The following is a 14990-nucleotide window of genomic DNA, read 5'->3' as shown; positions in this document are numbered from 1 at the left end:
TTTGACATCCTGGATATATCCTTCAAACACAGACTGTAGACCCCTCTGTCTGCTTCTCTCTGGAAACACTGTTTCATTTTTTTCCAAAAAATATGATCATATTTCTTCAGGGAGTGCAGTTAGTTACAGTGTGGGCTCCATGCTTACTCTGACAGCTTGTCGGTCCATCACAAAGGGGCGGGGCTTAGCAAAAGGTCAATTAGGAAGATGAGTGTGGAGAATATTTCGAGCAGCTCTGTTGAAACTGAATAAACCTGCCTCTGGCGTGAACTGTCCGCAGCTGAATAGGGTTGGCCTGTGCTACTGTGTTTTAACATTGGTCATAATGGTGGTTTAAAAAGTTTGAGAACCACTGTTCTATAAAAGGTGCTGTGCTCATAACGTGAATGTAGATCTGGATAAATCTGGAAGCTCGACTCACCCATGTCATTGAGCCAGCAGGCGATTTTCCTGTACACCTCGTCACATGCGGTCACAGTGATAGCTAGCATGATTTTGGGGATGAAGCGAGCTAGCCGAGGCATTTCCTTGATCCCCATCACAAACTCCTGCAAAGACATAATCACAGCTTTTTAACTTGTCACAGCCTTCAAATAACTTTAACAGGCTTGCTGCATCATTGCATCCACCCCATAAAAAAGTTTTAAAAGAATAAACAAGGGCAGAGGAGGGAGTGAAGAGATTTTTACTACCACAGAAATCATCATTGCTGACCTGCAGCTCAAAGCAGATGAGCATAACCAGGAAGACAAAGCAGAGACAGAGGATACAGATGGGCAGGCTGACCAGCCATCTGAATACACGCCTCCGCCAAGGAGGATAGTAGAACTCCTCACATCCTGTTATGGGACTGCAGCGCTTGACTCCCTGCAGAGAGAGAAAAAGCATTAAACAGCTTGAAAGAGGAGAAGAGAGGAGAAAAGATTGAAGGAGCCAGAGTTTTTGTTTCTCTCACCCGGAACTGAGGCCGTGGTTCCTCCAGGGATTCGGACGGCGTATCCAGTGTTCCCCACTTGAATGCCAGCTCAGCCCCCCTCCTCTTCCACCGCTCCAGAAACAGAGTGGCCCACACCACGTTGAACAGTGCAAACACCACACAGCAGATGTCACGGCTCGTCTGAAACAACACAAACACGCAAACTTACTATGACAACCTTTTTGTTTGGTCTGTGATTGAAGTCATTTAAGGCCACGACAGCTTCTCTCCTCACCTGATCTGACTCAGTGAGCATCCACAGCACGAAGCCGATCACAGCAGGATATAACATAGAAGTGGTGTAAAATCCCAGCCAGGCAAAATACATGGCAATCTTCACCCCAAAGTAGTCACAGATATCATCTGTGAAAAAAAGGGTGAAAGATAGCAAATTAGATGGATAATATCACACATATTATGACTACTAAAGAACAGAGCAATGAGATATGAGCAAGGTAATTCACACTGCACCCAAAGTACGATCTTATGTCTTGCAGTTATTATAGTTTTGTTTTTTTCATTAGTTTTTATTTTTCTGTAGTTTTTAATCTTTGTTTTCAATTCAGTTTAGTTTCAGTTCGTTTCCAGGATGAGTTTGCTCATTTCAGTCTAGTTTTTATTGTTTAAAAATGTTTTGTTTTAGTTCAGTAGTTTTTTAAAATCATTATTATTATATGGGCGGTCAAGGGCAATATTTAAGAGGTTCAGAATAGGTATTAAAATACAAACACAGCACTTTGTGAAGGCAACTGACTGTAGACATCACATTCACAATAAAACTATGCACCAAAGCCTCCTTATGTTTCTTGTATTGATAAATTTGACCAAACTGACAAGACTGAACTAAAGACATTTCAAGTTGAAGTTTATTTAATTTCTGTATTGTAAGAACAATATTTTTTCCAGTAAGGTCTAGTTTTTATTTTCATTTTAGTTAAGTAAAATGTATTTTCATACCTAGTTTTACTTTTCGTTAACTATAAATACCTTGCTATCTTGTGGTTGTCCTCCTGTGTTATGTATATGTTAGTAAGTATCTTGTTCTACAGACCTAAAGGCTGTTTCTCACAAACAGCCTGGACCCAAGACTTCATCAGCTGGCTGAGGATCCTCTGTTCGTGTAGAGGAAATACTTGCTGGATAACACCTCGCGCACTCAGCTCTGGGACTGCAGAGAACAATAAAGCAAAACATTAAGTACGTTAAAATTACTCTACATTTAATTTGCAAGAGAGAGAAACATCAACAGAAGAAGAGTAGCAGTATAAAGATAAAACTATCAGCTACAGTACGCAATGAAATCCATCACATCTAGGCCGCTAATAATTTCAAACCCAAACCAACTGAGGGATTATTTCCAAAGCCTGCCAACTAACTGCCTCCTGTTTAATGAAGACAAATATCACATAGCATCTAGCAACACCGTGCTGATCAAGGATGCAGCTTACTGATTGGCTGGCCCTCCAGGAAGTTGATATTATGAAGCACCTCCCCATGTTTGGCACGTAGATTGTCCAGCCAGTATTTGATGATGCTCTGCCTCTCCTGCAGCGCACAAGAGGAGGAGAGTGAATTCCAGTGATGCCATGACAGCAAATTTACATGCATATGGTTGTGTGTGTGTGTGTGTGTGTGTGTGTGTGTGTGTGTGTGTGTGTGTGTGTGTGTGTGAGACACTGACCTGTGAAGTAAAAAAACACAGTTCGCTCTCGATGTTCTCGTAGATGTAATCCTCTTCACAGGAGAAGTTTCGTGTTCCTCCGCCAAACTCAGGCTTCACTGCTTTCCTCAGTCCCATCTCCTCAGCACCTCGCAACAAACTGCAGGACAACAAAGAGACACTGATAGAGTTACAGAGTATTATATGTCTTCTGCCAGTATGACTGATGAACGTTGATGCAAAATGTTTAATTCTTAATAACCTGTTCTTTGACTCTGAGGGACGTGTACCTAAAACCTGGCATTTCCTGTTTAACGTTTAATTCATCAACAACAATTTTAATAATCAATTAAGTAATTTATTAAGCAAAAATGTAAATCATTCTAATTTTTTATCTTTGGTCTTTTGACTGTTGGTTAGACAATATATAAGTAATGTAGAGATTTCACTTTTGTGATGGGCATCTTTCTATTAATGAATTTGTAAACTAAAATTCACGCTTCGTGGTTGTATGCCTCTGCCAACCAGTCAAGTTGCACTTAAAGTTCACATCCATGTCTGTGAAAACATGGATGCTTCACACATGTTTCCTCCCGGGCAGCACAGAAGATCAATACAATCAGCACAGCTTCAAGGTGGACACCCAAGATTAGTATCACCAATTCAGTATCTGACCAAATGTCTCCCCTTATGTTCCTGATTTATGACATTGAATAATAGCAAGAAGTGTTTTTGTTGTGTTTCATAGAGAAAGTAACTCACAAAATAAGGCATAGGGAAGATGTGTTTGAGAAAAGGTGGCTTGTAGAAGATCGGAGACTGTAACTATACTGTCACTGTTTTGTATAAAAATGTGTACAGTATATGAGACATTACAACTTATTAGTTATTATCTTCTACTATTAGTTAGCCCACATCACTTTAACTTTTTAGCTATCAATTTCTTTCCTTTTTCTCTAGTGTTATTATACTGTGAATGTATTGGTTGTTTATATCTTTCATATTTTTCTTCATTTATTTTCCCTTTATTTCTGACTGAAATTTTTCTTTCTAATGAATTGCAAACTAAAAAGCAAATAAGCTGTTTATATGAAAATGAGCTTGAAAAAATAAAGTATTAAAAAAAGAAAAGTATTTTTGCAGAACATTATGATGTCACAGTGAAGCTGACCTTCGACCTTTTGAAAATGTCTTAATTTCTTCATTTTATATAATAAGACAATAAAATATGTCATAATTAGTGTATGGATAATTTAGGTATGGCCAAAAACATATTTTGTGAGGTCACAGTGACCTTGACCTAATCAGAAGTCAGAAAAGTCAGAAAAGTCTAATCAGTTCATTGTTGACTTCAAGTAAACATTTGTGCCATATTTGAAAAAATTCCCTCTAGGTGTATTTGAGATATTGGGTTCACAAGAATGAGACAGACGAGGTGACAGTGACCTTGACTTTGACCTTTGACCTACAATCACTTCATTGTTGAGCTTAAATGGACATTTGTGCTAAATTTGAAATAAAGAAAAAAAAAAATCCCCCAAGGCTTTCTTGAGATATCATGTTCACAAAAATGGCACGGAGGGATGGTTGGACAGATGGACAACCTGGGGCATTAAAAGAAAAATTACCAACAGATTAAACAGTGATGAAAACAGTTACAGTCCTGTTGTGGATAGCTGAACAAATTTCTGTATAACTCCATTTTAGCTGTATAAAAAAACATTTGACTGGAAATGACCACAGTGCATTTGGCCAGTTTTTTAATGGGATTACAAAACCAACCGCAAACAATAACATTAGCGGAGATGGATTGTCCTTCATAGTGTTAAAGTCATCTCAACTCCCCTCTAATGCTTTAACCTCATCACTCTCTCTCATCATCTCATTTCCCATCAGCCCTTCCTCCACAACTCCTCTCTTCCTCCCTCCTCCTCCATTCTGCAGCCACTCTGTCTACTCTCCCCTCCTCTTTCCAGCCACCTTACTCTCTTTATCCTTTTATCCCAGAGTCCTCTCCTTTGTCTCCCCCTCCTCCTCCTTTATCCCATCATCCCCTTCTCCTCTTTCTTCTGTCCTTCCCGGCGGCTTTGTGCTGAAATGGCAGTAATAATGCAGCACCACGCCCTCTGTTCCCCAGAGGCAGACAGCTCACCTCCCTCTCTCACATGTACATGTATATATAGTATACACACACACACACGGACAGGAGCAATGCCTAGGTGGGCCTGTATCATCCATCCATCATGCAGCTCCGGGCATTTGGACGAGCAGTACAGTGAAGTACGTTGAGCACCATGATGGATTACAGTGTGAGATGTGAGCTTCTGTATCACCGCTGAATACTGCTTAGTGTGCAGCAGCATCACAGTAAAGGTCCTTGTCTGAGAAAAAAAAAACACAGGCTGTATCTGTTTAAACCAACTGTTTAGTAATCTAAGCCAATAACTGCAAGGCCTTTCAGAGGTGCGCAGCTCCTGCTGCTGCCAGGAATCTTGATGAGAAGCCCCCTTTCTTAATTAATCAAAAACATTATCACCTTTTACACTCTCTCCCCAAATACAAGGAGCCTTAATTTGAAGACACAGTCAAAGGGAATGCATGGGCAAAGCTAACCTTGTAAAAGAACAGAATACTGCTGAGGGAGAGCACTGCACGTATGGTTTATGCTAATATAGCAAATATCTATCAGACGTAATGTAGATGCTCAGCAGAACAGGACGGCATGCTTTAAATTGCCCAGTCAGAGCTGAGAAATGAGTAATGGATGGTATGTCAGCTATGAAAAGAGGAGGAGGAGGAGGAGGACATTTACTGTACGTCTCACTGAGTGTGTTCATTGCTACACTTCTACTTTCTGTTAGGGCTATGTGTTAGCAGGAATCTGGTGATACGATACATATTAGAATTCAGGGGTTATGATTTAATTTAAAGTGACACAAGCAAGGTGACTTTTTAAATCTATATTTCAGAAAAACTGTCATACCGTCAGTATAAAGAACACACCAGACACAACAGTGGGATCTGTATTTGTATTTATCGCAAGCCATGTAAGGAATTAGCATTAAGGAATCAATAGGAATAAAATAAAATAAAATGAGATAAAATAAAACAAAAATAAAAATATAATAAAAAATAAAAATAAAGTAAAAATAAAAATAAATGAAACAAAACAAAACATAACAAAACAAAATAAAATGGCCACTGGGCCAAATCTGGCCCACGACAGAGTGCCAGGTGGCCCCCCCGTCCATTTTGTAATTCACTATGAAAATAAATAGATTCGCACTGGGATTTTTTGTTGTATTTTTAATGTAAATAAGGTGCCAGAGTGCATAAAAAAGTATCTAAATAGAGCTTGTTTGCTGCGACTGGCCCCCTGGCCCCCTGTTATTTTGCAAAAGTGGCCCTGTGGCAAAGCAAGTTTAGTATCCCTGTTTTAGGTAAATAAATGAAAATGAACTGTAAACAATTAAAAATCGATAACAAGGTCTTTGAGAATCAATACAGTATTGTAAAACTTAATATCACCATACTCAAGTGTATCAATATTTTCTTACACCCTTACTCTCTGCTATAGATATTTACAAAGCAATAAATAGACTTACTAATAATAAAACATGTAACAGCACTGAATGTGTGACCCCAGCTGTGTAGACTGATCTCATATAACCAGATTTTATACACTGGTAACTCCTCTCTTCCAACACAAACACAAAGGAAGAACCATGCCATTTACTGTAAGTTGATAGGGTAATATAAAGCAAGCCTACAGTTGACAGCAAACACACCTAAAGCACTCAGTCGGTATTCTCACACAGGAGAGGTTAAAATGAAATTCTCACCGCTTTAATATGTAAAGGGAATGACTATCCAAGGTGAGTTTGAGAGGATGGAATACTTTCTGGGTTATTTCTTCTATCATGTGAAATGTAGGTCAACAGCAGGTGTGTGTGTGTGTGTGTGTGTGTGTGTGTGTGTGTGTGTGTGTGTGTGTGTCTGTGTGTGTGTGTGTGTGTGCATGTGTGTGTGTGTGTGTGTGTGTGTGTAGAGAGAGAGAGAGAGACAAAGAGGAAAGTGCGCTTCATGTCACACAGCAATCATTTTACTTCAGCATTTCATCTAAAACCCAGTGGCACACTTTCAGAGAGCGCTCTCTCCATCCTCCTACCACATTAACCTCCCTGTTGTTTTTTCTTTGTCTTTCTGCTTCACTCTCTTCTCCCTTTCTCTCTTGTTCTCTCTTTGCATCTGTCTCTATAAAGCTCTCTGTCTTCCTTCCTTACAGCCATCTGTCTATTCCTATTCCATTCACTAGTAAAAGGTTTGGTTGAGACTCTAAGGTTTTTTTTTTTCTTTTCTTTTCGAGAGGCTCGTTGTTAAATGCACAGTCAGCAGACGGGACTCTACATTTGTCAAGAGGTGAAATGCAGTATGGAACAGCGAGTGCCACCCTGATCCCCTGGATTGTATTTCTCAGTATTTATACACCAAAGTCAATGCAGAGATTAAAATGACCCTGGGTTTATCCCAGACTGCCCTGGAGATGTTTTCACAACAAGAGACTGTGTCCATGCAGTGTAATCAGAGTAATAAAATCTATACTGTTTAGCCTGACTATAACCTTCTGCAAAACTTTAAATAACCTGCAGCCAGAGGCAGAGCAGAGGTGCTGATACAGTAGACTAGGCATCACCGCAGCCTCACTAATGATTCGCTGTGTATGAGCTAAACTGCTGTGCCTACTATAGCTGCAGCTAAATATAATACCACAACAAATGAAGGTACAATTTTACACCAGCACAGAACAGCAGGGATATTTTTGTCTTTAACATCCAAACTCCAGTGGCATTTGAAAATATCTAAACTTCAAACTACCAGAGGAAGCAGTGATATATTCATTCTGCAGTTTCTCTATCTCTATCTGCTATAGCCTTTTGTCTTTACTCTTTCCAGGGTGACTAATTTACACAACTACAGAACTACAAAACAGCAGTAACAGCACTACTCTACCTGTAATAGGTCATGACGGCATGGATGAAATCACACAGTGGGTTTGTTTTCAGATTTGTTGTTCAGCAAGGTTGGAAAATAGAAAGTGTCGTTATAAATCTGGAAATATTCCATTTGAAGTAATAATTCAACATTTTGGGAAATATATTTATTTACTTTTTTGCCAAGAGTTAGATGAGAGGATTGATGCACCACTCTCATATCTGTACACTAACTATGAAGGTTCAACCTGGAGACAGTTAGCTTAGCTTGGCATAAAGGACAGAATAAAGTAGAAGCTAAAGTTTATGTACAGATTAAACAAAGACAGGCTAGCTGTTTCCTCTGTTTCTAGTCTTTATGCTAAGCTAAGCTAACCATCTACTGATTGCAGCTTCATATTTATCATAAAGGCATGAAAGTGGATTTTCTCATCAAACTCTAAATCCTATATGAACCCAAGCTATCATACCTAATTAGTAGTAATATTTTGGAGTATATATTGGCAGAAATGAAATATAATATAATAAGCATGTTTTCTTTGGTGTATAATCACCGGAATATAGGAGAAGAGACCTATAATTCAGGTTCCTGAACATCTTGATTGTACGTTATCAGAGAACAAAGGTGAGCACAGATTAGCAGGTGCTAAGTTAACGGCCTGTCTCCAACATGCCCACAAACCAAACGCCAGCTCTGCTTGTTTGCGTTTTCACTTCAGCCATCGTTCTGTAGAGGTGAAACTGGATTAATCAGTCGACAGAAAATTAACTGGCAACCAATTAATGATCAATTAAGTGTTGTTTTGGGTCATTAACAAGTAAAACTTACACACACTAATTTGTTCGAGCTTCCAACAGTGTGAGAATTTGCTTCTTTTCTCGGTTTCATGTCATTGTAAATAGATTGTCTTTGGATTTTGGACCGTTTATCAGACAAAACAAGATATATGAACATGTCATGTTATGTTCTGTGAAACTATTTTCTGATATTTTACAAACAAAACAAATAATTAAAATTAAAATAATCATCAGTTAAAGTCATAGTGTTAATAATAGGCACATACAAAATCAATGACTAAATACACCCTCGCAAAAAGTTGTTACCAACAATAGACAACCTTTACAGAGAGCCCTTACTTTTCATATGTAGCGGTGACGAAGAATGCGTAGACTCGTGTGTGCTTGTGATGTCGTATTTGGATGATGAGCTCTGGGATTCCCAGCCGGATGTGGTTCAGTAGCCATAGCAACGTGTGGTCATCTGTGGTGTCTGTGGCAAGAAATAAAAAATAAAAATACATTATCAACCGTACCCACGCATCACTGTACACGGGAGCTGCCGGGAGTACTCCCACAGTCTTGTACTATTTATTCCTGAGCAGCAGCTGGAGGTTAAGAGTCGTACTAACAAACACTTGAGAATGACTCTTCTTCTCTGCTTTCTCAGCTGGTCATAACACGACACGACTATGGTTAAGAAAGTAAAGTGAGGTAGTATGATCAATGTAACAGTCACGATCCTCATTTTTATTATCAACAGCATGTAGCTGTATTGATTCCTCCTGTTGCAGATACTAGCTCCCTGCTGCTTGGTAGTAGGCTGGGATCTCTGTGTTCTTTAGAAGATAAATAGTCATCTAAAATGAATTTAAATGGGAGAAAAAGGAATAAAATTGTATTGTTTTCTTCCTTGCCTGGACAATAAGACTGGTAATGTACAGCTTTATATTTATAGCACAAATTCAGAATTAAAGTATGTAGTAAGACCACAGTTTACTTTTTGGGAAGCTGCAGTGAAGGTAGGAGCATTGAAATAAAATAAAAGTGCATTTCATATGGCAAAAATTGTGTTAAAATACATAATTTAAATGTGTCTGTGTGCGTGCTCTTGTACTTGAAAGTTAGGACATCACAGCATGTCCCCACTCATTGAAAGAGCTGTTTCAGGGTTAAGACATAGCATTACGTTTTATATGGGAGATTATTTGGCAGTCATTTCTTATTGCTTGTTTCGGTCACTTTTCAAACACAAATACCAAACATTTGATGGTTCCAGCTTCTCAAATATGTACATTTGCTGCTTTTCTTTGTCTTATGTGATAGTATATTGACCACCGTCAGGTTCTGGACAAAACAAACAATCTGAGTATATTAGTTTGGGCTTTGGGAAATACCCAAAACATCTGTTAGTTGCACACAGGCTCAGGTGAGGGTTGACCTTGGGCATGTTGTTGTGATGGTTAAGGTTAAAGGAATACCTCACCCACAATATAATTTTCTGTTTATCAGTTACTCACTGCGTGTTACATTGTATATGAAGAAAATGTGTTTTTTCTCGCATGCCTCTGCAGTGAACAAAAAATCCAAAAACGGAGAAAACTTAATAATTGGAGTAAAAAGAACAACAAAATATCCATTGCAAACTCTCACACAAGTCATGCAGTATAATCTAAGTCTCATTTATCCAGTTGAATGCTCAGTGCTTCCTAATGACATGCATTTTCGCTAAACCCTTACTATTTAAAACACTTCTACAAGCGTGTGCATTTGTGCATCACGCAATCTATCCTTTTGTCCAGGTGTACTACTTGTCCATGCATGAGACTATTTATATGGAAGTGTTTTAAATAGCAAAGTTTTAGCGAAAAGGCATGTATTTGGGAAGAAATTAGCATACCACTGGATAAATGAGACTTGGATTATACCGCACAAGTTGTGTGCCAGTTTGTAAACAGGTGTTTTGACATAGTTTTGCTGTTGCTAAACATGGACCCCATTCAGTCCAATTCATCAGTGCTTTTCTCCATTTTTGGATTCTTCATTTTCTGTGGAGGTATGTGCGAAAAAACACGTTTTTTTCATGGATTTAATGTGACACAGGGTGAGTAATTGATATACAAAAGATCATTTTGTAGGTAAAGTATTGCTTTAAGGTTAGGGTTCAACAAGGGTCCTCACAAAAAAAGAAATACAAACACCAGTATGTGTGAGCGCCTGACCTGCAAATGTCATGAGGACATCACAGTTCTCCGTGGGCACCGTTTTCATCCAAGACTTATGAGACATGATGTGTCTTCCAGCCTGCAGCAGCCGCTTTCCAAACAACTTATCTGAGAGACAGAGAGACGGATAGACAGACAGAGGGGGACAGAAAGAGAGAGAGACAGTCACCTTTTCAAAGTGAAACAGTGTAAGGAGCAATGACATTTCAAACATTCTTCGCAAACCCTCCCTCCAAAACTCTTACCCCTGCTGCCCCCGACACACACACACACACACACACACACACACACACACAGAAAGACACACAGAGGCACACAAAACTGTCCTTCTCGACGGGACAGCTTTAAATGTCACGCTGCCCCTTCGCCTCACAACATGAGACTGACAGAGCTAATCCTGCCCTGCCAAGACCAGAGGCCACACATTGTCCACACTCTCTGAATTGTCACATACGCACACAGACACTCAGCTCAATCAACTCAACACATATAAGTGCAGCTATCTCTCCATGTTGTCACACGTCCTGAGTTTCGGAGACACACACTTGAGCCTTGAATAATAAAAGAACATGGTATGTAGAAATTTTGACTATGCTGAATAAACAGCCTCCTGTGTAGAATTACCTTGTCTCTATTCCTGAGGTTTACAGCACACCACAAATAGCTCTGCCATAGGCACAAAGTAACGTCACATTATAGAACAGTCTCCTTTAATGCAGCAGTCTGAAGGAAATGAACACACAGGATGCATTTCTTCTAGAGTAGATATTGTTACATCATGGAAACATTTTCAGGATAACTGAAATTTTCTATCCAGCCTCAAATGAACTTTATCTTTGACACCTCATTTATCTGTCATTGACCCACTAGATTCTCATATTGCCGCTGATATATTCTTCAGAGGGGCAGCAGTGCCAAGTGAGTCTGTAGCCAGTTTAACCCCAGACCCGGCTCAGCTGTCACAGGACAGTTTGTGAAAACCATTTCCTGGGTCCTGAATAATAATGACAGCAGCCCGGAGAGAATCCACAACAGCAGCCCAATGATCACTGAGGCATAGAGCGTCGGAGGAGCCGGAAAGTGGGGCACTTTCCACAGATTACACACAGGGACGCCGTTTAGTATCACAACATTCATTCAAAGATACAGTATCTGTTTATTCTTATGCATTCAGCCAAAATATGAAACCTATATATCATCTTACACAGGAAGTTGATGTAGCTCCTGTGCCTAGTTTACATATTGCTTTCATGGTTACAAAAGTGAGTGCACACACACGCTCGCTGACAAAGGTCAACGTCGCGGCAGGCTGTAAATTTAACCATGATATCACCACTACGAACATGATGCTGTAAATCACACAGTATCTCTGAGTGTTCTGTGTGTCCATTAAACACCTGTCACATAAAAACATCATTGTGCTGCAGCTCGTGTGTCCTTCTACTTCCTGGAACAGAGGAACACACAGTGGGTCTTACCAGCAACAAGCCTTATGGTCTATTGCAGAGAATATATTAGTTTTTCATGTTTATAATACTGTATGTATGTGTATATGCACTGTTCCAACATGTAGTGCTGGCATAGCTCTGGTTTTTGAAGCCACACTAATCAATATTTTTACATAACCAATGGAGCAAATTATTAGGTATAGTTCAAAGGTGTCTCTTGTATTGGAGAGCCATCACAGAATTAACACCCAACTCTGCAGCACCCTTCAGCTCTATGGAACTTCTTACAGTGCGCTTTTTTTCTGTTTCCACTGTAAAAGTTGTGGATGGTACCAATGGAACCGCTCCGTACCGTCCCCGTTTTTGGTCCCCCCTCTGTTGGGGTACCTAGCACACAGATCTGGTACTAAAAGGTGAAGCTGTGAACACTGCAGTCCGTTGATTGGTCAGTAGAGGACGGTCACTCTGCTCAGGGCTGAGTCGTGGCTGGTTTTGAGGCTCCGTTCATACCGTGGAGAGTTGAAAGTATGAAAGGATGTTTTGCTGCCTCTCGCAGCAACTGGTAAAGAGGAAATACAGTGAGTGCTGGACGGAGCAGTGAGTGACAACAACCCCACCCACATTTAAGGATACTGTTTGTAGTGGAAACTCTAGGGTCTAGGTACCACGTCTGAAGGGTTACTTTTGGTTCCAAAGGTACCATAACGAAAGTGTTTGGTGGAAGCAGTGCTATAGCCTATTTTATATCAGTGCTTCTGCTAGCTCAACCTAACTAGCTAAAATAACATCTCACACTGTCACGAACAGTAGCCCATTGTCTTGAGTAGATGCACGCTTCCTTCTGCTTGGTGCTATGGTTGGCAGATTTAGTTCTGTAATAATCTATCTTGTATCTTCTATCTTGAGCAACTGAGTCATGGTTCCTGGAAGGAAACATCGCTATTGAGCTTTTCAAATTTAGTTTTTTTGGCGCCTTGAGTACCACAAGCCAAGTGGAATCTATTCATCCATTGTCCATAACTGCTTATCCTGTTGCAGGTTGCTGTTGTGCTGGAGTCTATCCCAGCTAACAATCTGTGAGATGTGGGGTACACCTTGGACAGCTGGCCAGTCTATCACAGGGCTTAGAGTCAATTTACCTAACCTGCATGTCTTTGGACTGTGGGAGGAAGACAGAGAAAACTCACACTGACACGGGGAGAACATGCAAACTCCACACAGAAGGGCCCCAACCAGGCGGCGGGTTCGAACCCAGAACCCTCTTGCTGTAAAGGCGATAGTGCTAACCACTGCACCACAGTGCCGACCATTAAGTGTGATCTGTGAGTAAAATCTAGGTCCATTATATTTGAGAGAAGGCAGACACCACTACGGCTGATATCTCCAACTCTGAGCAATACACACCAAAATAATCTAGATAGCTAAATAGCACTACAGGTAAAAGGAAAATATGTATTTTGATTTGGGGGTGAGCTGTCCCTTTGAGAGCTAAATATTTCACTCGGGAGTTGTGGAGACCAAACCAGAGCTACAATAAAAGAGGCGTGAATGTTGGTAAGACACACGACTCCAAATGAATACTAATGCTGTCCGCTGAATGTGCAAATACTAACAAGCAGCTGTTTGCTATGACATTCACCAAAACAATTTGATTATGTGATAATATGTCAATGTTGTGTCCTGCTGCCCCAAAAGAGCCATTGCAGCTTTAAATTTCCCCATTTTTTAAAATAAACTTGCCATGGTTTATTTTTTAAGTTGAGTTCCTCCAGACTTAATGAGGAATGAATACTGAATATTTTAGCATCTTCGTTAATTCTGTTTTTATCTATTAGTCTAATATTATGGATGGGTTATATTACTGCTGTTTTATTCTGTAATTTCTAATCTTATCCTTCTGTATTTATGTAATTTTCATATTCTCTTTCATAATCATATCTTAACAGTCCTATCTACTCTTTTCTGGAAAACACCATGGTTCTCTGCTAAAAGGTTTTATATAAATAAAACAAAGTTTAAAAAAAATAGAGCCATTAGAGACACAGAGAAGGTGCCACCAAAATAAAAGCTCCAGCCAGTAAATCTAAGGACCCGTCTACCCTTTCTAAAAATTCAACCAAACTTATTTTGCTGCAGATATTTTCTGTCAAGATAAATCAAAGTACGTTGGAGTTACAAACGTATACCAACTAACAGACCTTGACTTAGAGGTAGCATTACTTTTTAAAGGATCCCTCTTCAGTACTTACAAAGAGGTTGTGACAACTTAATCTGGTTCCACACTGCTCTTCCCTTCTGAAGAACATTTTCAAACATCGCAACGGGCCGTACAGGAAACAGAACGAGGTATTTTTGACTTTTTAATCTCGAGTGGTACTCCTGGATGCTGAAATCTGACTGGCCGCTCCACTGTGCTTTAGATGAAATGCTGCAGGCAGTGCTGCGACATGACAGCAATTCTAATGAGTCCTGTATTCATCGCTGAGGGCAACACACACACACACATACTCACACTCACACAGAGGCACTCCTGGAGCAGCCAGCAGATTGGTTTCAGCCCCTCCACAATGCTTCATGTTATAAGCCCCAATTATGAACATGTGTTTGAATGGTTTGTTTGAATTTGTGTGTTTGTAACTTGGTCGAACATGGACAGTGATTCATATGTCGCCCATCAAGGCTTCGCTGCACGGACTAGGCCTGTTCAGCAGGTTTATGTCTGCATGCACAAGAGTGTGTTTTTGCAGTGTGCAAACAAACCATCTCTCAGCTGCCATGGAAAAGGTTGTTGTCACTTTCAGTGAAGTAGCTTCCTCAGAGCAGCACATGTGAGACCACAGCAGAGTATTAGGCTGTTTAGCAGCAGGATCATACGGGCTCTTCAAGGTCACTTTTAATCAAAATGTCAAAGGT

The 14990-nt window shown here is 40.0% G+C and overlaps 1 protein-coding gene across 2 annotated transcripts in view; it reads right to left on the bottom strand.

Moving 5' to 3' along the window:
- The window catches only part of ano8b (anoctamin 8b), a 56316-nt gene that overhangs the window by 17602 nt on the left and 23724 nt on the right, over nt 1-14990 (bottom strand). For both annotated transcript variants that reach the window (XM_050055444.1, XM_050055445.1), the window contains exons 2-10: nt 10627-10737; nt 8765-8897; nt 2658-2796; nt 2425-2521; nt 2028-2144; nt 1212-1339; nt 956-1117; nt 715-867; nt 422-548 (exon numbers count right to left, since the gene is read on the bottom strand). In XM_050055444.1, coding sequence (XP_049911401.1) covers nt 422-548; nt 715-867; nt 956-1117; nt 1212-1339; nt 2028-2144; nt 2425-2521; nt 2658-2796; nt 8765-8897; nt 10627-10737 — 1167 coding nt within the window. The remainder of the gene's footprint in view (nt 1-421; nt 549-714; nt 868-955; nt 1118-1211; nt 1340-2027; nt 2145-2424; nt 2522-2657; nt 2797-8764; nt 8898-10626; nt 10738-14990) is intronic.

The sequence above is a fragment of the Epinephelus moara genome, chromosome 10, assembly GCF_006386435.1.
Source record: "Epinephelus moara isolate mb chromosome 10, YSFRI_EMoa_1.0, whole genome shotgun sequence".
Taxonomy (NCBI): Eukaryota; Metazoa; Chordata; class Actinopteri; order Perciformes; family Serranidae; genus Epinephelus; species Epinephelus moara.
Note: the sequence above shows the minus strand (reverse complement) of the source record. Positions and strands in the feature narration are given on the sequence as shown.